At 39.9% G+C, this 23311-nt stretch overlaps 1 protein-coding gene across 1 annotated transcript; it reads right to left on the reverse strand.

Moving 5' to 3' along the window:
- Nucleotides 1-3668: 3668 nt before the first annotated feature.
- LOC127095953 (uncharacterized) lies at nucleotides 3669-23013 on the reverse strand. The gene is made up of 2 exons (XM_051034591.1): nucleotides 20593-23013; nucleotides 3669-3728 (listed from the first exon to the last, which is right to left on the reverse strand). Exons 1-2 carry the CDS (start codon nucleotides 23011-23013, stop codon nucleotides 3669-3671), a joined length of 2481 nt encoding a protein of 826 aa, XP_050890548.1.
- Nucleotides 23014-23311: the final 298 nt, after the last annotated feature.

Here is a 23311-nt window from a genome sequence, read left to right on the forward strand (position 1 = left end):
GGGATATGAACACATACAAAACAAACATGTATAAAGTAAATGTGCCAACAAGGCAATCAGAATAAATCTCCCAAATGGTATCCCACAAGCAAAGTGGAATATCCAGCGAGCTATCCCTGAAAAAGTCATGTGAGCCTTCACAAAAACTCAACAAAAAGGTTAGTGAAACAAGATAAGGATTAGGAGAAAACATGCTATGACAAACGTAAGTCAGATTAGAGCAAAACAATATGGTTTTTCATGGATAACAGTATGGTTTCAGAAACCTCAAACCCTGTGGCATACACTTCAGAAATTAAACGATTAAGCATTCAAGGCATTATTTATACATTCATACATAATTATGAACCCGTGGACAAAAAACCTAATGAAATTCATCCATCATACCTCAAACATTCAGAGTATTCAACTTCAAAGCACAAAGGTAATGGGAATAAGGGCAAACCTGATTGGAGAGATCGGTTGAAATTAAATGGCACGGCTGGATTTGCAAACCAATGTTAGGGTTTGCTTGAGCTGAAAGTGTGTGAGTCAGAATGAACCTTTCAGAGTTGTTTGGAGGTTGCTCTGAACTCTGTTAGCTCTTCTCTCACTATCTTTTTCCCCAGGTGTCGCATCCGCGAAAAATCAACCGGCGAAGCTCAAATAAAAACACAACACAGAGCCGCCACTGCGCGTTATTTATCCCAAGATAGGGAAAGGAAACGCTTAGAGAAACCTGGAAAGGAAATGGTCTTGCGACCAAAGAGAAAGGGTAAGGGAGTCGGTTACGCAAGGGGAAGGTATTAGCACCCCTCACGTCCGTCGTACTCGACGGGATCCGCGTTCTAAGAAAGAAAAGGTTGCTAAACATCACACACACACAGGGAACGCAGGTGGGGTTAGGAGAAGGGAGCTCGATAGGACATCGCGTCCTATGCCTACATATCTCATCTGGAATGAGAATCAGAGCCACTGTAGTTCGGCTTACGCACGCCAAACGACACAAAACATACAAACACACAAGGGTGGCAAACATGGAGCCCGACAACCACTGAATGGAATTACGTCAGCATCCGAACCAAAACACGCACAAAACGGCAAACGGGGAGCCCGACAGCCAATCACTGGGCTTACGTCAGCATCCGAACCCAAGCACACAATCAGATAACAAACCAAAACACACAAAAGAAAAAAAGGTGCCCGGAGTGGTCTCGCACGACCACCTGCCTACATACCTCGTCTGGAACGAGGATCAGGGCGATGTAGTTCCCCTGAAAGGGACTGAATTACTAGCCAGAAACCAGGGAAAGACACACTACTAGGGAGCTGGACTCGAGCCTAGTGTTGTCATGCATCGTTACCCTAAGTTCAGTTTTCTATCCTACTTGCATAAGCAAACTACTCCTATCCAGGAAAGAAGCAAGCATACAAGCATACAAAATAATTCAAGCATACATCAAATGAGAACAAGCATCTCAAACAGATATCCACATAGCACGCACTATAACCAAACAAGTGGGCTCACACAATAGGTTTGACTGCCTCAGCAAGTCATCTGTACAGGCTGTGTTTGCTCTTAACCTTGCCATTACGAGGCTAAGGTGAAGCAGATGAAAGGTGAAGTGAGGACCAGACCTCACAGCTCTTATCCCTGACCAGGGAGAGCTTCTGACAAATGAGCATGGGTCCAGAATGGGGGAACCCTTCTATACTCAGAGACTCTGACACAATGTGCACTGCACAAGATCTTGGGCTTGTGATCTCAATGCTACAACCATGTAATGGGAGCAAGGAGAAGACTCAACTGAATAGTGGGGGGATAGATTGCATATCCCTACCTTCCACCAATTGCCTTGATTAAGGACTTTACCTGCTTAGGCACAATATTAAACAATCACAAACATCGCCTCTTAAGGAGGACTTCAGATAGTTTGCCCGGTCAAATAACAGACCGGGTCTCCAGACTACATGAAGTTAGGAAGTTATACCTCAATGCAAGTTGCTTAAGCAAAGCAAAGCAAAAGTTCACAAGGAACTGAGCAACTAAAAGTACCTGGAAACAGTCAAACACAGTTAGTACTCAGACAGACAAAAATAAACAGCAAATATTAATCAGTCAGACTATACAAACTAATGCACAACAAAGGCAAGCTATGAGCTCAAGCCCAAACTTCACAACCTACAAAACAAAGTTATGTTAGTGTACAAACATCAAACAACATCAATTGAATTGACTTGGATCATTCTCCATAAGCATGGCACCTTTTCATCCTGAAAACTCAATCAAATGTTAGAAATTAGACCACTAGGCCAAGCCTAGGGTCCAAAGGCAAGAAAAATTCCTAAACAGCAAGGGATATCCAACCAAAGTCAAATTAATGTCAAACAAGAGCCAACACAATTAGTCCCATGTCCATATCATTCATCATGTTCATTTTATGCACAAAACAAATCAAACTAGTTCAAATGGAACACCAAACATCCAAACAGAACTATTGCATTCAATTCCATATCAAAACAATTCCAAAAATCCTCAAATAATTTACACCTAAACAGGACCTAATCAAGGTCCAGCATGTCAAATTTTAGCTTAATTGGACAAAGGAAACCATGTCAATGAAAATCAACAAAAACAGACACAATTATATGCTCCAAATCACAACATCAACACATGCATTCACTTCAAAAATTCATAATTCAATGAAAACAACAAAGAAATGACTGGGACCAAAAGCATCATGTTTTATCATGTGTCTATAACCAGCAAGCCAAATTTCATGTTCATTCAATACCATATGAGCATTTCACATAAGATCTACCAACATATGTCACACAAGCTTGCACATTTGACCAACAGAGATGAAAAATAGCAATCAAATTGAAAATACAATGGAAAAATCCAGAAAAATACACATAGCATCTCAACATGTTAATGAACAATCATGCAAAATTTCACTTCATTTCAACAAGCCTAGGTCATGAAAATAAATCCAGAAAGATGACCTAACTAGGTGTGACACAAATTGTCACACCTAGGTACAAAAATTCATAACTCAATCCACAGTTATCCAAAATTCACAAAGTTTACATTTAAATCACCATTGACATGTCTACAATCACCACAAAAATTTCCAGGAATTTCTTTTTAAGTATGAGGATTTCACATTAAAAATGGTAGAATGTGCACAAAAATGACATAGGTCAAACATACCTAAGCAAAGTCAATAATTCACCATGCACAATTTCTAAAAATATGTCCATAAAATTCTACAGGGAAAATAGGACCTATAGAAAAAATCCTCACATTTTTCTGATCATTAAAATATTTTTTATGAATTTTCTAAGGTTTACATGAATTTTTAATAATTATTTGGAATTAAATTAATTAATTAAAGCAAGCAATGGCAGTTTGGTAATTCTTCAAGCCAGGGCGCGGGAAACACATTTTTGAACTTGGAAAGGCACTCACACAGATCAAACGCTTAACATTTCCAGAATTTCTTCACCACCTCCATCGCGTTTCCAGAAATTCAAGAACCATGAAGAACATCAAACTTTAACCAAAACTCACAAATTAATAACCGTTGGAAAGGTCTAAGAACAAGGATCTCAAATATGTCCATGATTCATCCTAAATGTTCATATATCTCACGGATCGAAGGAGTTAGGGTTTGGCATCAAAGTTTCTAATCAACATATCTCAGCCTATGCTTCATCATAATCAAAACTGAACCTAACATTGCAATCTACATGGAACGAACTCTCAAATGCATATAACAATTAAGCATATCTTGAAATTCGATTTCGACATACCTTGAGATTGCAGTGATGAAACTGGATGAATTAGGTTGTAACAGTTCGAAACAGATGCAGCACAATCCTCAAAATGTTGACTGGAATGCTCAGGTTCAATTGATTTCGCTCCTAGTGCATGAAACTTTGATTCACCATTGATGGAGCTACACTTGGACAGTCGTGCTTTGCAAGGTTCTTGATGTTGAATGCCAAAAACAGTTCAAGAAGGTGATGAATCAAGACTGAACCAAAAAGAATTTCTCCAAATGATCAAGAATTGAGAGAGTTCTTGGAATTCTTGTGTTATGTGTTCTTGAGAGATTTGATGAATTTGGATGGTTTTGGATCTGATTTTTGGAATTGTGTTTTTCTGTTATGATTAGATGATGATTAGGTTTATATATGTTTGCTTAATCACCACTTAACCACACTAATTAATCCATTGGAAATGATTAGCATAATGTGTTAATTCAAGCAAGGACAAAATTGTAACTTCATATGCCAGCTCATTGCCACCTCATGGACAGCTCACACACTCTCAAAATGACATATGTGAGCTGTTGCAACTTGTTTCACCTTCATTGGATGAGTATTTTGGAAATTCACTATGTGGTGGCACTTTTTCCATTTTTGCAAGTTCATTCCAAAAGCTATTTTCCAAACCACAAGGCCTAGGCATGTAATGATGATTCCAACAAGTTTCAAATACCATTTGTGAGGTGTTGCAAAAATCCCCACTCAAAAATTCCAATTATTTCACAAGTTGGACAATTTTGCCCCTGGTTCATTTAACTGTCCAGTTGAAATTTGACTTTTTGCATTGACCATTTTTGAAGAAATCCAATTATGCACCATGAAAGTACATGTCAAATGGAGTTTGTGCATATAAAGAACTTGCAATTTGGACAAACCATGTGGAAATTATGGCCTCCTGATTATGGGTCATTTCTGAAATTCACTGAGCCATAATTTTCCAACCATACATGGGATTTTCAAGTTCTTGGACTTTTTGGAAAGGTGAGAACAAGACCTACAACTTTCATGTTGAACAATTTCTCATTTGAAGCTTACTTGGACACGTGGCTTTGAGGTCAAAAACTTTCCATTTTTGGAAACTTCCATTACAAGTCACTTTCTATTTTTGGCAGTTCTTGTCCTGACTTGATTTTCTTCATTCTTGAGCTTTGACATGTCAAATAACACTTGTTCCAACACGAATGAAGTGTATCCAACTCATTTCCACCTCCAAATCCATCAGATCATGTATAGTTGACCACAGTTGGCTTTTCCAACTGATAGATGAATTTGGCAATGCATTGATCCAACTGAGCCCCAATCTTCAACTGAAATGGCTCAAGGGTGAAACCCTAGCTTCAATTAGCTCAATAAAATCATATTATGAACCCCATATCCATCATAACCCCATCTCCTGATCATACTCTGCTTGGCCCAATGCAACTGATTAGGGTTGACCAGTGGTCAAAACCCTAATCTCAAGGAATCTGCTTCAATCACTTGATGAAATCCAACCCTGATGATGATGATGTATCACTTCAATCAATATGAAGACCAATATCCTTTGAGCACCACAAAACCCTAATTCATAGCCCAATCCTCAGATGGCCAATGATCAATCAATAAAACCCTAGGCTTGCACTCTGACTTCCTTATCTTCTGATCAAGACTTGGGAGAATGGCTTGCACCATGTAAACACATGATATGCAATATGCAATGCCTAATGACCTAACAAATGATATGCAATATGTTAATGCTAGTCCCAAGAGAAGAGGGCAAATTTTGAGGCGTTACACCAGGGTTCTTCTCTCACTATCTTTTTCCCAGACAGGGTAATAGGAATAGAATTCTTTTTGTTTCACTGAAACTCTGAATTTATAACCTTGATTTTTGTGGACCTGTGGGCTCAAATGAGAGAGGTCCAAGTCCAAGATTTTTTCTTTTATTTATTTATTTATTTGTTTATTATTATTATTATTATTATTATTATTATTATTTATTATTATTATTTTTTTCGTTTTCCGTTTTTTTTATTTTATTTTATTTTTCTTTTTATTTTCGTTTTTTTTTCCTCAAAACACGTGGGCTTCGCCTAGCGAGCATGACAGCTCATGAACAAACCTTTGCTCCTTCAAGATTAACGTTTTGACTGACGAATAGACCCCTGTTGGAAGTAACTCAAGTTTTTCCCTTGTGTTGACTGATCATCTAAATAGAGCCCACAAAGTGTCCTGGATGATGTTCAAACTTCTTGGATCCGATTCCGATTGCCATGATGAAATGCAAATGCTAAATGACCTAAAAATGAATGCATGCATGAGGTGTAAAGCGTATGCTTCCAGGAAAAATGAAGGATAAATTTTGGGGTATTAGAGTTGCCCCTATTCAATCAACTGGAGACCTGGAAAGAAGATAGCAACGACTTTCGTGCTTTCGAGGTATCAAGGGATTGAATACAATAAAAGCCCTGAAATTTGCACTGAAGTGAAGTGAAGTAACAATGCCTGTCAGAATCGGCAAAGAGGTGGTCTTGAAAGAAGAATCCGTCTGGTACGGTGAAAGTCAGTCTGAATACCGAAAAAGAATGTTAACCTGAATACCAAAATAAATGGTAACATAGAAATAACCATGGCCTAAATGCCGCTCATTAGTCTGAATACCGAAAAAGAATGTTAACCTGGATACCAAAATAAAAGGTAACACAGAAATAACCATGGCCTGAATGCCGCTCATCAATCTGAATACTGGAAATGACTTTGATCTGAACATCGAGAGATATGAGATTATTAATATCGGTCTGAACACCGAGAGGCTGGCCTGAATGCCACAAGTTGCGTCGACCTGAACGTCGGAAACTTCTTCGATCTGAACATCGGAAAATTGGCCTGAATGCCACAAGTTGCATCGACCTGAACATTGGAAACTTCTTCGATCTGAACATCGGAAAACTGGCCTGAACGCCACAAGTTGCATCGACCTGGACGTCAGAAACTTCTTCGATCTGAATGTCGGAAAATTGGCTTGAATGCCACAAGTTGCATCGACCTGAATGTCGGAAACTTCTTCGATCTGAACTTTGGAAAACTGGCCTGAACGCCACAAGTTGCATCGACCTGAATGTCAGAAACTTCTTCGATCTGAACATCGGAAAACTGGCCTGAACGCCACAAGTTGCATCGACCTGAACGTCGGAAACTTCTTCGATCTGAACATCGGAAAACTGGCCTGAACGCCACTTCGGTCTGAATACCGGAAACTTCATGCCTGTCAACATCGGTAGAAATAGAGAACGATAATAGAGGCGGTGAATGGGCCAATGACACTTGCTGGGGATAACAAAGATAAGTCATGAACAATCTTCAGTCTGAGTACTGGAAACAACTTATGGCTTATCACTTGAGATACCGAGAATGTTTTATGCTTACATGCGTATGTTTGAATTTTTCAATGGCGTAATGCTCCATGAAAATGGAAATGCTACGCGATTTGGGAGGATGCAATGCAATATGATTCTATATGCAGGGATGCGAAATGCTGGGTAGAATGTCAAGCTGAGGCAAGGAGATCTGCTGGGGAAATGATCACCATCTTCTGGACCCTGGCAAGGCTGCTGGAGATGCACAGCGCAAAGAATTCTGTGGGGAAATGACCCGCCACACGGTGTTCTAGCAATGATGAAATACCGAGATTCTGACTGGGGAGAGAACGGCACTGAAAACCTGCTGTTGGGGAAAGCGATAGTGGTTCTGGCAACCACGATCTGCGAGAGATGACTCAGCAGGGGGAGCAAACATCGATACGATACCGAGGTTCTGCTTCAAGGAAAGAAACCATGGATCTGGCATTGGGATTATCGATCTGGCCTCGAACTCTAAGGAGCAGCCGCTTCTGCTGGGAAGATACAGTCTGACACTATCAACTCCGCTAGGGGTATATAGTCTGACACTGTCAACTCTACTGGGGAGTGTATAATCTGAAACCACCAATTGGGGGGAGGTACAGTGGTGAGAACCTGCTGGGGATTGAAGAATCCAACGCTCTGATCAGCTCTGCAGGGATAAGATACTGAATTCGTCTGTTGGCGGAAAACATTCACGATCATCTGCAGGGGATTTTAAGGAAATGCCCCGAGGGTACCTGTTCTGAATAGACGATCCAAAGCACTTAAAATTTACAGCAATTTTAAATGTTTATTAAGCATGTACCTGTAAAGCTCTTATGTGTCATGATGCAATGTTTATCAAAAAATTCGGACGTCATTTTTGCAAACAAAACAGAAAAATGAAAATGAAAACAGAGATATACTGAATAACATGATTTTATTGATTGAACAGCCTCTGAATAGGCATTTACCTCTGGAAGAAATCCCTGGAAAGAGGTAATCGCACAACAGATAAAAACAAACATTAATCTAATGGCAATGTGAAATGGATTTCTATTGGGTTCCAATTCTGCTATGACTTGCTCGTCTTCAAGATCCTCCAGATGATCAACTTTCTGAAAGAGTGATTGGATTGTTTCCTATCCTTCAAAAGTTTCCAGTCATTGACACGAGATGAGATTCAGAACTACTCAGAACACAGTCATTCGCTTAATCCCTAACTTTTTCCTGGATCGCCCTTTTTGGGTTTTCAATCCACTGGGAAACCCATTTTTGCCTAAGTTGTCTTTTCAGGTTTTCAACTTACCGGGTGTACAATCTTTTCACTTTTAATCCCTAATTTTTGCCCGAACCTTTTTCATTTTCTTGGTTCGTCGGGATGCCTATTTTTGCATGGACTACTCTTTTTATTGTCCAGCGGCTCTATTTCATGCGAAGTATTTTTTAACTGCATCTGAGTTCACTGGGGAAGTGAAGTTTTCACCATGCATCGTTGCAAGCATTAAGGCCCCACCATCAAAAACCTTGGTGACAATATACGGTCCATCATAGTTAGGAGTCCACTTGCCTCTGTGATCTGTCTGAAGAGGAAGGATCCTTTTCAACACCAAATCTCAGACCTGGAAGCATCGAGGACGCACTTTCTGATCAAAGGCTCTCTTCATCCGACTTTGATACAACTGCCCATGACAAATGGCTGCCATTCGCTTCTCTTCGATAAGACTCAACTCATTGAACCTTCTCCGAATCCATTCAGCTTCGTCTAACTTGACATCCAACAGAACTCTTAGAGAAGGAATCTCCACTTCAACAGGTATGACTGCTTCCATACCACACACAAGGGAGCAAGGGGTTGCCCCGGTCGATGTACGTACTGAAGTACGGTACCCATGCAAGGCGAAGGGTAGCATCTCATGCCAATCTCTGAAAGTAACAACCATCTTCTCCACAATCTTCTTTATGTTCTTATTTGTCGCTTCAACAACACCGTTCATCTTAGGGCGGTAAGGGGAAGAATTATGATGCTGAATGTTGAAGTTCTGGCACAACTCCTTCATCATTTTGTTGTTGAGATTAGAACCATTATCAGTAATGATTCTTTCGAGAATCCCATAGCGACAAATGATTTCTTTCTTGATGAATCGGGCAACCACATGTCTGGTGACATTCGCGAAAGATGCTGCTTCGACCCACTTGGTGAAATAGTCGATGGCAACAAGGATGAAGCGGTGCCCATTGGAAGCGGTCGACTCAATCTTTCCAATCATATCGATGCCCCACATAGCGAAAGGCCACGGCGAAGACATCACATTCAAAGGATTCGGCGGCACATGCACCTTATCAGCATAAATCTGGCATTTATGGCATTTCCGAGCATATTTGAAACAATCAGATTCCATGGTCATCCAGTAATAACCTGCTCTCAACAATTTCTTAGCCATTGCATGTCCGCCGACATGAGTACCGAAGGAGCCTTCATGAACTTCCTGCATTAACATGTCTGCTTCGTGTCTATTCACGCATCTGAGCAAAACCATGTCGAAGTTCCTCTTATACAAAACATCATCTTTGTTCAAGAGGAAACTGCCTGCCAATCTTCTCAAAGTCTTTCTATCATTGTTGGATGCCCCTGCAGGGTACTCTTGATTCTTCAGAAAGCACTTGATGTCGTGATACCAGGGCTTGACATCAACTACCAGTTCAGCAGCAAACACATACGCGGCCCTATCAAGGCGCATCACGTCGATCTTGGGAGCATGGTTCCAACGGATCACCGTGATCATGGAGGATAGAGTAGCAAGAGCATCTGCCATCTGGTTCTTATCACGAGGTATATGGTACAGCTTTATTGTTGTGAAGAAAGTCAACAGTCTTCTCGTGTAATCTCTGTAGGGAACCAGATTGGGCTGGAGAGTGTTCCAATCACCATTCACTTGATTGATCACCAGAGCTGAATCTCCGAAGATGTCCAGAGTCTTGATTCTTAAATCAATGGCTTGCTCAATACCCAAGATACAAGCTTCCTACTCAGCTTCATTATTGGTGCACTCGAAAGTCAGACGAGCGGTGAAAGGCATGTGGGCACCTTTCAGAGTTGTAATGACAACACCAATTCCACTTCCTCTGGCGTTGACGGCCACATCAAACATTAAAGTCCACTTTTCGTCTGGATCAGGTCCCTCTTCAACAACTGGCTCTTCACAGTCTTTCATCTTGAGGAACATGATGTCTTCATCTAGAAAATCAAACTTCATCGGCTCATAATCTTCAACCGGCTGTTGAGCATTATAGTCTGACAGAATACTCCCCTTGATGGCTTTCTAGGAAGTATACTGGATGTCGTACTCTATCAGTACCATTTGCCAACGAGCAACTCTTTCGGTGAGAGCTGGCTTCTCAAATATATACTTGACTGGATCCATTTTGGAGATCAGTAAGGTTGTGTGAGACATCATGTATTATCTCAATCGCTTAGCAGCCCATGTGTCGCACCTCGAAAAAATGGGGATACGACTTTAAAGCGAAGCGCGATCGCACGCTCGCAATGATGGACTGAACAGAGTCGCCACCAAACTTTATTTATTCCTAAAAAGGAAAGGGGAAATATCGATAAAACCCAAGACAAAACGACAATGATTATTGGTCGTCGCAACCAAATCAGGGTTCGGGAGTCGATTACGCAAGGGGAAGGTATTAGCACCCCTCACGTCCGTTGTACTCAACGGGAACCATTAGGTTAGTTGCGTGCGTTAGTGTTAGTTGAAATGTTAGGCTTTTTGAATTATTAGGTGGGAAATGAAGAAAGGATGAGAAGAGAATGTTTTTGGATTTTTGACGAAGGGCTAAACCTAAGTTTTTTATTAGTGGGCCTGACAAGATTTATAAATCCTGCTCCTACGTATCTCAAAAAGAGAAATCAAGGCTTACGTAGTTCTGGGTAGAAAAATGTTTGTTTGTTGATCGATTTTAGCAAAAGCTATATTGTATTAATCGACGAAAACATTGTTTTACCCAAAACAGATGAGGAGTGGACGCATACCACACATTGAACGGATTTATAAATCTACATTCGGAAAAGCGTCACTTATCTCGACTCAACAATCGTGGCCGAAACATTGTTTTGTATCACCTTAAGACAATATATCTTTCATTTATGAAAAAGGTTTTTGATTAATCGCACGGCGACGAGAAAGAGTTTGATTGGTTGGTTGTATTTTGAGTGATGGCGAGAACTTGGATGAGCGAGATATACATCTCGAATCCTAGTCTCAGGAGTGCACGGTATACACCATGTTCCATTTCCATCTTATTTGCAAAAATGTCAAATAAGAATTAGGTATTTTAGGTTTGATTGAGAAAGGGTTTGAAGAAACCGTATTGACAATTTTGGACGATGGCGAGAGCTAAGATAGGCGAGGCATACGTCTCGAATCTTAATCTCAGGAGTGCACGGTATACACCATGTTCCATTTCCACCTTTATTGAAAAAGTGTTAAATAAGAATTAGGTATTTTGAGTTTTGTTGTGAAAAATGACTTGACACTAGATCAAGTATTGATGGACGTTTAAGAGAAATTTGAATGAGTGTTTGAGAGAAAACAAAGTGGATAAATTTGGATGATGGCGAGAGCTAAGATAGGCGAGGCATACGTCTCGAATCTTAGTCTCAGGAGTGCGCGGTATACACCACGTTCCACTTCCATCTTTATTGAAAAGGTCTTAACTATGAATTAATATTTTTTGAGTTTTTATTAGAAAAAATGGCTTGACGTTGAATCAAGCGTTTGGTGAAAGTTTGAAAGAAATGGAATAGAATAGGAGGGAGAAATGAATTGATTTGTTTATTGAGAAAATACTCGACGTTGGATCGAGTCATTATTTTTGATCTTTTGGAAATGGTTGATTTTATTCTTGTGTTAGTATCTAACTAAACAGTCAAACAAACAAAGAAATAGAACAGTACAAAAGTATTACACATCGAGGGAGTGGGGTACATTTTGTCAAATGGGGATTCAAAATCATGAAATAATTAAATCGGGCCCAAACAACAAATAATGCAATGTATGAGTGTAAGTGCAAGAGAACTGGCTCATTGTAAGAAAGCCCAAGAGTAAGCTATGTGAGGTTGATGGCGATGCTTAAAAAGCAATCGACTTACAAGGGTATGGAAATGGGTATTAATAACCTAAAGTTAAAATAAATTGCAAGGTACCATATAGAAAAAGAAATTAAATAAAATAATAGACATAACAAATATAAACACAAAAAATTGGCTATCCCCAAGTATCAAACCCGCTCCACTAAAGACCATGAAACTGCCCTCTCTCCACTAGGCCATTTATGATTAGTTATTATTTTAATGCTAATTCGGATAAGTAAATCAAAATAGATTAAAAATTAGAATTAAAAATAAAAACTAAGATAAAGAAAAAGTCTGTTGGACTACCAAGAAAAAACAAGAAATTAAACCCAGCCGCTTGGTTGTTGGGTTCTATAGGCTAATGGATTGGGAATCAAAAAGCAATTAAATACTATACGCCATTTAATAATAATAATAAAAAAGAAGAGGAATACTAAACGTATTAGATTCTTAAATGGTTTTCTAATATCTTAAAGGTTTGTTTTGCTTAAAACAAATAAAAGAAAAACAAAAACGGAAGCAACAGTAACAGATTTTGTCACTCCCTCTCTCAACAACTTCTGTTTCTCTCAAGCGCTCCCTCAATCTCGCTCTCAACCTGTCCCTCAATCGCTCTTACGCTCACTCAAACGTTCATCCGTCTCTCACAATCGCTCACCACTCTCAATCGCACACGATACTACCCAAGAAATACACGAATCTACGGTTTCAAAAGAGAGTCGAGTGAAAATCTCACCTTCGACGGTGACAACGGCTCAGGTGATGCTTAAATCCTCTTCCTTCGCCTCTCCAAATACCGATTTCTTTTTGATTTGGGGATTAGGGTTCTTGGTGGAATTTTGTCCGCCTCTCAATTTTTTTCCTCCCCTTCTTCTTTGATTCTCACCTTCCCTTTTTATATCTTGCAGATTAGGGTTTCAATTTGGTCTTTGGTGATTCAAGAAGTATCTCTGCGAAGTCCTTTCGGTGCTCAGAATTTGGATCGGTCTCTTTGATGCTTGGACTTGGAAACGGTAATCTGAGCCTGTGCTTTTCCTTTGAATTTTTGTCTCCATTCCAATTTGGGATTATTTCTTGAATTTTAACGCTTTGCTGATTTAATTTGTTTTTACTACAGTGAAACTTTGGAGTAAAAGCTTCTTCATTCAATGACTGTTGTGGTTTTTCGTTACGCAGGTCTTGGAAGGCAACTTTAGGACCTTGATGAATGTTATTCCCACATAACTCGGACAAAATGCCAGTCGAAACCAGTCGCTTCTTTGAAATTGGGCGCTTTGCAAGCACCAAAGAGGACTCCAAGAAGAGCAATTTTCGGTTGATTTCACACGAGGGGCCAGGTAGAGAATCCATCATTTGCTGCACAAAATCTCTCTGTTGTATGTCTTTCTCACTGTCTAATGCTTGATACAATGTTTCGCTTGACTGGTCTTTTGTTGCCGTTGCCAAGCTGTTTTCTTCCTTTCCTGTGTGAGTTCTTTCTGAAATTTGTTTATCTCTGCCTCCACAGGATATGCTAATATTTTCTTGGTCTCCATCTTGTCAGCAGCATCAAAGTTCTACCACTCTACATCAAAGTCCTGTTATCAAGTTGCATCAAAGCTCCATTCGCTAAATCAGACACATACACCAGGGGTTCCGAAACAACAAATAACTTCTCTGATTCAAATCATGTTTATTGTTATGGACACTTCAAACCTTTCCGCATTGTGTCGCGGCGGGATTTTTCACGAGTTTAAGTATTGATTGAACTTAACCCGTTTGAAAAATATTTTAAATGCAAGAGTCGCCACCGTCTTTTATTTTATCCAAAAAGAGGAAGGGAAAAATAACGATAAATCCCTTTAGAGTTACGGGTTCGGGGGTTGGTTATGCAAAGGGAAGGTATTAGCACCCTCTACATCTGTGGTACTCCACAGGAACCTTTTTGCTTATGTTTATGTGAATGCTTTGCTTTTTTCGCTTTGATCGTTTGATTGGGGAGATGAGAAAAGAACTTGATTTTATTGTTTTTGGACTCGATAAAGTCGTAGACTTCATGCCTACGTATCTCCAAGGCGCAATGGAGAAATCAGAATCCACGTAGTTCTCCCAAAAGAAAAGAGGAAAGTCTGTTTTGTTGATTTTAGATTTGAACGAGCCTAAACCCTAAAGAAATAAATAAATGGGCTCATTACAGGAAAGCCCAAGAGTAAGCTTATGAGTGTGTGAAAAGGCTCATTAAAGTAATATATATATATATATATATATATATATATATATATATATATATATATATATATATATATATATATATATATATATATATATTACTTTTGTTTACTAAATATTGTTTATCTTTTATTGTTATTTTGCATATATGTTTTATTTAAATGTTAGTTAAATTAATTATTTGTTTAAATGTTTATTTTAATTAAATGTTTATTTATATCAAATGTTTATTTTGTCTAAAGTAAATGTTTATATTGTTTTTTATATTTGTTTATGTTGTTATTAACCGTTTCGTTTTAGTTTCAGCTCGATTAAACTCCACTAACTATTCGTAATACTAACTATTCATAGCTAACTGTGTTGTAATAATTTACTTTCTCGCATTTTTTATTTTCTGTATTGTGTGTTTAATCGTATTGTTCACGTTTTATGTTAAAAAATCGAAAAATCCAAAAAAGAGAAACCCGATGCGATTCCAACGGTCGCCGTTTAAGAAACCCTTTTCACACACTCATAAGCTTACTCTTGGGCTTTCCTGTAATGAGCCCATTTATTTATTTCTTTAGGGTTTAGGCTCGTTCAAATCTAAAATCAACAAAACAGACTTTCCCCTTTTCTTTTGGGAGAACTACGTGGATTTTGATTTCTCCATTGCGCCTTGGAGATACGTAGGCATGAAGTCTACGACTTTATCGAGTCCAAAAACAATAAAATCAAGTTCTTTTCTCATCTCCCCAATCAAACGATCAAAGCGAAAAAAGCAAAGCATTCACATAAACATAAGCAAAAAGGTTCCTGTGGAGTACCACAGATGTAGAGGGTGCTAATACCTTCCCTTTGCATAACCAACCCCCGAACCCGTAACTCTAAAGGGATTTATCGTTATTTTTCCCTTCCTCTTTTTGGATAAAATAAAAGACGGTGGCGACTCTTGCATTTAAAATATTTTTCAAACGGGTTAAGTTCAATCAATACTTAATCTCGTGAAAAATCCCGCCGCGACACAATGGCGACTCTGCTGGGGATTATGGTGTCTGATATCTGGTTACGAGATCTTTCCTCTAGGAGACTCTGCCGGGGAACAATGATGTCTGACCTTTGAATATAAATGAGAATTCAGGAGAAATCCTGCAATTCTTGAATTTGCTTAAAATGCATAACACACTCTTCTTTTACTACAAAACATTACTGAGGAGGAGACATATCCTTCTATTGAATGGACAGAGAACAACAGGAGATTCCCTGTAGTTTCTGAATATCAACTTTCTTCACTCGCTGAGGGATGGAGACCTCTGTATTACTCCTGCTCAGGGAAATCAAATCTTCCTTCTCATCCTCTGCTGGGGACATTGCTGATCCCTCCTTAATAAATTACTGGGGAAATACCTGTAGTAATCCCATAGGCCAAATCTGTAACTTAAAACCTGGATCAAAGTCTTCATGATCAATTAACCGGGGAGTCTTCATGATCAATTAAACTGGGGAGTCTTCATGATCAATTAACTGGGGAGTCTTCATGCCCCAAGTGAAGGGAATAAACTTCTTGAAATATTTCTTGCATGATCTCTTGAGGAAAACTAGGAAGCATAGCTGGGGATATCCAGAATCACAACCTCTGCTGGAGAAATATTACTGCCAAGACACCTGTGGAGATTTTTTCATCATATACATATAAGGATAGTAATATGAACATGTCTAGTTGGAATCACATGATTTCAGAATTACTGGGACCACATGTCTCAATCCTTTTATTGATGTCCACAAATCAAAATAAATAATCTTTATATTTTTCAAAAACTGTTTTTAATTCAAAACTTTTGTTTCAAAACATATCTGTCAAAGTAAAAGAACTTTCGTAAATTGAAATGAAAATTAAGAGTGCCAAGAAATATAGAAAGGCTCAAATTGATTTGATAGGATGGTAATCAGCCAACAACGTGATTCCATAGATCTTTACAAATTGGAAAATGGTAATTTCGTGGAAAAAGGGTACGTTGAACTACAATGACATCATTCTCTCTTCCACTTTTGACCTGTATTGCAGCCTTGAGAAAGTTGGAGAACTGTTGAAAATATTCTGATACTTCAATGATCTTATCTCTGTTATGCAGTTACTTGCCTGAAATCCCTAACTTTTGCCTAGATTGCCCTTTCGGGTTTTCAATCTACCGGGATAATATTCTCTTTGTTTTTTTTGTCTCTAATTTCTGCTTGGACCGCCCTTTCAGGTTTTCAGTCCACCGAGACACTCATTTTTGCCTAAGCCGCCCTTTCGGGTTTTCAACTTAGCGAGCTGTTCTTTTCATTTTTTAGGCGAAGTATTTCTTGACTGCATCTGTATTCACGGGACGTGGAAGCTCTTCACCATCCATGTTTGTAAGAATTAAAGCACCGCCTGAGAAGGCTTTCTTGACAACATAGGGTCCTTCATAGTTAGGAGTCCACTTGCCCCTAGAATCATTGTGAACTAGTATCATCTTCTTGAGTACAAGGTCACCCTCTTTGAATTCTCTCGGCTTAACCTTCCTATCAAATGCATGCTTCATTCTCTTTTGATATAACTGTCCATGGCACAAGGCAGTCATTCTTTTTTCTTCAATCAAATTCAACTGATCGTATCTACTTTGACACCATTCAGCCTCTGACAACTGAGTTTCCATTAGTATCCTCATTGATGGAATTTCAACCTCTATCGGTAACACAGCTTCCATACCGTATACAAGTGAAAATGGGGTTGCCCCAGTTGAAGTACGGACTGATGTTCTATATCCGTGTAGTGCAAAAGGCAGCATTTCATGCCAATCTTTGTAGGTAACAACCATCTTTTGAATGATCTTCTTGATATTCTTATTTGCAGCTTCAACTGCCCCATTCATCTTGGGACGGTAAGGAGAAGAGTTGTGATGCTCGATCCTGAAACTTTCACATAATTCATCCATCATTTTGTTGTTCAGATTGGAGCCATTGTCAGTGATGATCTTGTTTGGAATGTCGTATCGGCAAATGAGATTATTTTTGATGAATCTGACCACCACTTGCTTTGTCACCTTTGCATACGAAGTTGCTTCCACCCATTTGGTGAAGTAATCAATTGCCACGAGAATGAAACGGTGTCCGTTGGAAGCTTTGGGTTCAATCATACCGATCATGTCAATGCCCCACATTGAGAATGGCCAGGGAGCAGAAATCACATTCAAAAAGGTTGGTGGTACATGAACCTTATCAGCGTAGATCTGACATTTGTGACACTTCTTTACAAATTTGCAGCAATCTAATTCCATGGTCAACCAGTAGTAACCAGCTCTCAACATCTTTCTTGACATAGAGTGGCCGTTTGCATGAGTACCAAAGGACCCTTCGTGAACTTCTTTCATCAACATTTCTGCTTCCTTTTTGTCAACACATATGAGTAAGACCATGTCATAATTCCTCTTATAGAGCACATTCTGATTAAGGAAGAAACTGCCTGACAAACTTCTCAAAGTCTTTTTATCTTTTTCTGTTGCTCCAAGAGGATACTCCTGAGTCTGAAGGAAATGCTTGATATCATGGTACCATGGTTTATCATCAAAACTGGCCTCAGCTGTAAACACATGTGCTGGTCTATCAAGTCGCTTGATCACAATTCTGGGTACTTCGTTTGGAAAACCCACTTGATACATTGAAGACAACGTAGCTAGAGCATCCGCCATATGATTCTCATCCCGAGGAATGTGATGCAATTCAACCTTGGTGAAGAAAGTCAACAATCTTCTTGCATAGTCTTTGTATGGGATCAAGCCAGGGTGGCGTGTTTCCCATTCTCCTTTGATCTGATTGATAACTAACGCTGAGTCACCATAAACAGTAAGATTTTTGATGCGGAGGTCAATGGCTTCTTCAAGACCCATGATACAGGCTTCATATTCAGCAATGTTGTTTGTACATTCAAAGCAAATTCTTGCCGTGAAAGGAATATGAGAACCTTCTGGAGTGATAATGACTGCACCTACTCCATGTCCATAAATGTTGGAAGCTCCATCAAATACTAAACCCCATTGAGAATCTGGTTCAGGTCCTTCTTCAGGAAGTGGCTCTTTACAATCTCTGGATTTTAGGAACATGACATCTTCATCAGGAAACTCATCCTCATTATCATCGTGATCTTCAACGGGTTGGTGAGCAAGGTACTCAGCCAACACACTGCTCTTGATAGCTTTCTGGGTATGATACTCAATGTCGTATTCTGATAACAGCATCTGCCATCTGGCAATCTTACCAGTGAGTGCAGGCTTCTCAAAAATGTACTTGATTGGATCCATTTTGGATATCAACCAAGTGGTGTGACTTAACATATACTGCCTCAATCTCTTAGCAGCCCAAGCCAATGCACAACATGTCTTCTCGAGTAAGGAGTATCGTGATTCACAGTCAGTAAATTTCTTGCTTAAGTAGTAAATGGCATGCTCTTTCTTTCCAGTTTCGTCTTGTTGACCCAGAATACAGCCCATAGAATTCTCAAGCACTGTCAAATACATAACCAACGGTCTTCCAGCAATAGGTGGTAACAAGATAGGAGGCTCCATGAGGTACTCTTTGATACTGTCAAATGCTTTCTGACAATCCTCTGTCCAAACACAATTCTGACTCTTTCTCAGCAATTTGAAGATAGGTTTACAAGTGGCAGTCATGTGAGAAATAAACCGGGATATGTAATTCAATCGTCCTAGAAAACCTCTCACTTGCCTTTCTGTTTTTGGTGCGAGCATCTCTTGGATAGCTTTTACTTTATCTGGATCAACTTCAATGCCTTTTTGGCTGACAATGAAGCCCAAGAGTTTACCTGACCTGACGCCAAATGTGCATTTGTTCGGATTGAGGCGAAGACTGAACTTCCTCAATCGTTGAAACAGCTTCAATAGATCCACTAAGTGACCTTCTTCTGAACGAGACTTCGCGATCATGTCATCCACATAAACCTCAATCTCTTTGTGCATCATGTCGTGAAAGAGCGTTGTCATGGCTCGCTGGTAAGTAGCACCTGCGTTCTTCAACCCAAACGGCATCACTTGATAACAGAATGTTCCCCATGGTGTTATGAATGTAGTTTTTTCCATGTCTTCGGAAGCCATTTTGATCTGGTTATACCCGAAGAATCCGTCCATGAAGGAGAATATGTCAAACTTTACTGTATTGTCTACCAACATATCAATGTGAGGCAGGGGGAAATCATCCTTTGGGCTTGCTCTATTTAAGTCACGATAGTCGACACACATTCGTACCTTCCCGTCCTTCTTAGGAACTGGCACAATATTTGCTATCCACTCTGGATACACTGAAGTGGCAAGAAAACCAGCATCTATTTGCTTCAGAACTTCTTCTTTAATTTTGACGGCCATATCTGGATGTGTTCTTCTTAATTTCTATTTGACCGGTGGACATTCTGGCTTCAAAGGTAGCTTGTGCTCTACGATGTCAGTGTCGAGACCAGGCATATCTTGATAAGACCAAGCAAACACATCTACATACTCTTTCAACAGGCTGATCAATTGCTCCTTGACCTGTGGGGATAACAATGCTCCAATTTTGACTTCTTTCACATTTTCTTCCGAACCCAAGTTGATTGTTTCCAAAGGCTCCTTGTATGGCTGAATAGTGTCTTCTTCATTTTCAAGCTGGCGGGCGACCTCTTCTGGAATCTCATCCCACTCTTCCTCTTCAGCTTCGAATACAGAATGTTCAAAGTTGGGAGAGGGCATGATGTCATTGTGTTCAACGGGTTTAAGTAACCTGTACAAACAATTGTTTTTAGAGGACTGACCATGACATGCAAAAATGTGTTCTTTTTAAGGTTTTTTTTTGTGTTACCATTTTCCGAAAAAGCTGAAAAGATAAAAGGACACAAGTGTATAGGAACACAAAAGATCTTTTTCATGGATAGTACGTTTTTGACAAAAGTGCCCATTTTACAAAATTAATGCTTCGCGCTTTGGGCTAAAGCGGAAGATTTTTGAAAACTGAAAAGCTTAATTACTTTGATATATGGACACAATGTGGGATGTCAACTGCGGTCCAGTTCTTCATAACTACTCCTGGTGTCACAAATCTGGGGCCTTCGTCTTCTGTCTTTTTCTCAAAAGTATCCTCTTCAACTGCTACCATGTTGATAAACCCACCGCTGTGAAAGATATCTTTGAAAGGTCGCACCACTGAAGTCTGCACTTGGTTTCCATCAACAAAGCCTAATCCTGCATGGTTAACGTTTTCTGGCAACTCTATCACCTTGCCCCACATTTCTGTAGGACCTGTCTTGACAATCTGCTGGGCGTCTTTGAATGACGCGATTGAACCTTCACTTTTCTTGTAATCATCGATGGTCAGGGCCTGAAATGGAGTTTGAACAGCCGTCTCGTCTACTTCTATCACACTAAACGATGAAAGGTGGCTAATCAGCATAGCCTGCTCCCCATTAACCGTCACTATTTGCCCATTCTTGACAAACTTTAACTTTTGGTGTAACGTGGATGTAATGGCACCCGCCTCATGAATCCATGGGCGTCCGAGCAGACAGCTATAAGCTGGCACTATGTCCATAACCTGGAAAGTGATCTGGAATACGTGTGGTCCAATACCAATAGGCAAATCAACTTCTCCAATGACTGTTTTTCTTGATCCATCGAACGCTTTCACAATAATTCCACTGTGCCGCATTTGCCCCCCTTTGTACTTTAGCTTCAACAAGGTAGACTTGGGCATGACATTCAGAGATGAATCGGTGTCAATTAGGATATTAGACAAAGAATCCCCTTGACAATTGGCTGAGATATGGAGAGAGAAGTTGTGATTCTTTCCTTCTTCTGGCAGTTCTTCATCACAAAAGCCTAAGCCATTGCACGAAGTGATGCTGCCTACAACATTGTTGAACTTCTCTGCTATTATATCCTGTTCTACAAAGGCTTGATCAAGCATCTTCAGTAGTGCTTCTCTGTGGACAGCTGAGTTCAATAATAAGGACAGGATCAAGATTTTTGACGGTGTCTGTAGCAACTGATCTACCACTTCGTAGTCACTGAGCTTGATAATTCTGAGTAGTTCATCTGTTTCTTTGTCAAGGGTTGAATTACTTGTTTGCCCTTCTACTTCTCTTGTCACTGGTACCACGACTACTGGATCTTTCTCAACATTTCTACTTGGGATAACTGGCGGAGCGAACACGCGGCCACTGCGCGTCATTCGGCTATTTGCTGCGATATTGGTAACTGAGGCTAAGGTTTTAATCTCGACCTCTTTACCGTTCTCAATAATAGTTGCTGCATAGCGGTAGGGGACCGCTTTATCTGAAGTGTAAGGCATTGGGCCCGGAGGGCAAATCACCACTGGCTCCCTCGGATGATAAGCTATCTCTACTTTCTCTGGAATGTTGAAGCAAAGAATAATGACATTCACCTCTTGTTCTTGTGATTCTGGAGAACTCACTTGTCTAGAAGTCTGAATCAAACCCTGATCAAGGACGCCTTGCAAATCATCTTGAATCTTTCTACAACCTCTTGAATTGACTGAACATGTACCACAGATCTGGTGGTCATGTTGGAATAGACCATGAGCACATAAAACAGAATGAATTTCAACCAAAGACTGCTGAATCTCCTCTATCTTCGTAACACGTTGTTCATTGAGACAAACTTCTATATTGTTCACTGATGAAGGACCATGACTTGGCATTGGATTGTCCTTCACATTGGGACCCATGTTCTTGAAGGTCAGGATACCTGCTCTTGTCAACTTCTGTACTTCCAACTTTAAAGCAAAACAGTTGTCTAAGTCATGACCTGGAGCATTCTGATGAAAGGGACAAGATACCTCTGGCTTGTACCACCAAGGTAGCACTTCTGGTACAGGAGGTCGTGGTCGTGGTTGCACAAGGTTTTTAGCGATCAAAGCTGGATACAATTCTGCATATGACATCGGAATTGGATCAAAATTGGTTCTTCTTTGTTGCTGTGGTGGACGTTGTTGTAACTGATGTTGATGTTGTTGAGGTTGATGTTGTTGCTGATACTGAGTATTCTGTTGGAAGCGGTTGGTACGCTGCTGAGGGTATTGGACTTGAACTGGAGCGGAAGTGATTACTGGAGTCACGGCTGCTATATGTTGGTGTTGGGAATGGTAAGGATAATTGATCCTTCTTGGATGATTATAGGACACAACATTAGCTTCTTGTTCCTTCTTTTTCATAAAACCGTCGTACCTCTTTGCCCCGCTTGAAGATGAACTTCCTTCTCTGACTAGACGCCCTTCTCGAACTGCTTCCTCTAAACGGACTCCCATGTTTACCATGTCCGTAAAGTTTGTAGGAGCGCTTGCAATCATCCTCTCGTAATAAAAAGTATCAAGAGTCTTTAAGAACACTTTCGTCATCTCCTTTTCTTCCATAGGTGGAACAACCTGTGCTGCAATTTCGCGCCACCTTTGCGCGTATTCACGGAATGTCTCCTTTTCTCTTTGTTGCATGGACCTCAACTGATCTCGGTCTGGCACATTATCAAGGTTGTATTTGTAATGTTTGATAAAGGCCTCGCCTAAATCGTTGAAAGTCTTGATCTGAGAACTGTCTAATCCCATATACCAGCGTAAAGCTGCACCGGTAAGGCTGTCTTGAAAACAATGAATGAGCATCCTTTGGTCGTTGGTGTACATTAACATCTTTCGCACGTACATAACCAAATGGGTCTGTGGACAAGAACTTCCTTTGTACTTTTAAAATTCTGGTAGTTTAAATTTTGCTGGCATCCTTACGTCTGGAACCAAA

Source organism: Lathyrus oleraceus, chromosome 6 (genome assembly GCF_024323335.1).
Source record: "Lathyrus oleraceus cultivar Zhongwan6 chromosome 6, CAAS_Psat_ZW6_1.0, whole genome shotgun sequence".
In the NCBI taxonomy this organism is placed as follows: Eukaryota; Viridiplantae; Streptophyta; class Magnoliopsida; order Fabales; family Fabaceae; genus Lathyrus; species Lathyrus oleraceus.

What these genes read in the sequence shown, in the direction of transcription:
- LOC127095953 (XM_051034591.1), bottom strand. Translation starts at nt 23,013, where the DNA reads ATGCAACAAAGAGAAAAGGAGACATTCCGTGAATACGCGCAAAGGTGG. An exon ending in CCAGATTTGTGACACCAGGA is followed by an intron (nt 3,729 to 20,592) that starts GTAGTTATGAAG and finishes CGTTCCATGTAG; the next exon opens with ATTGCAATGTTAGGTTCAGT.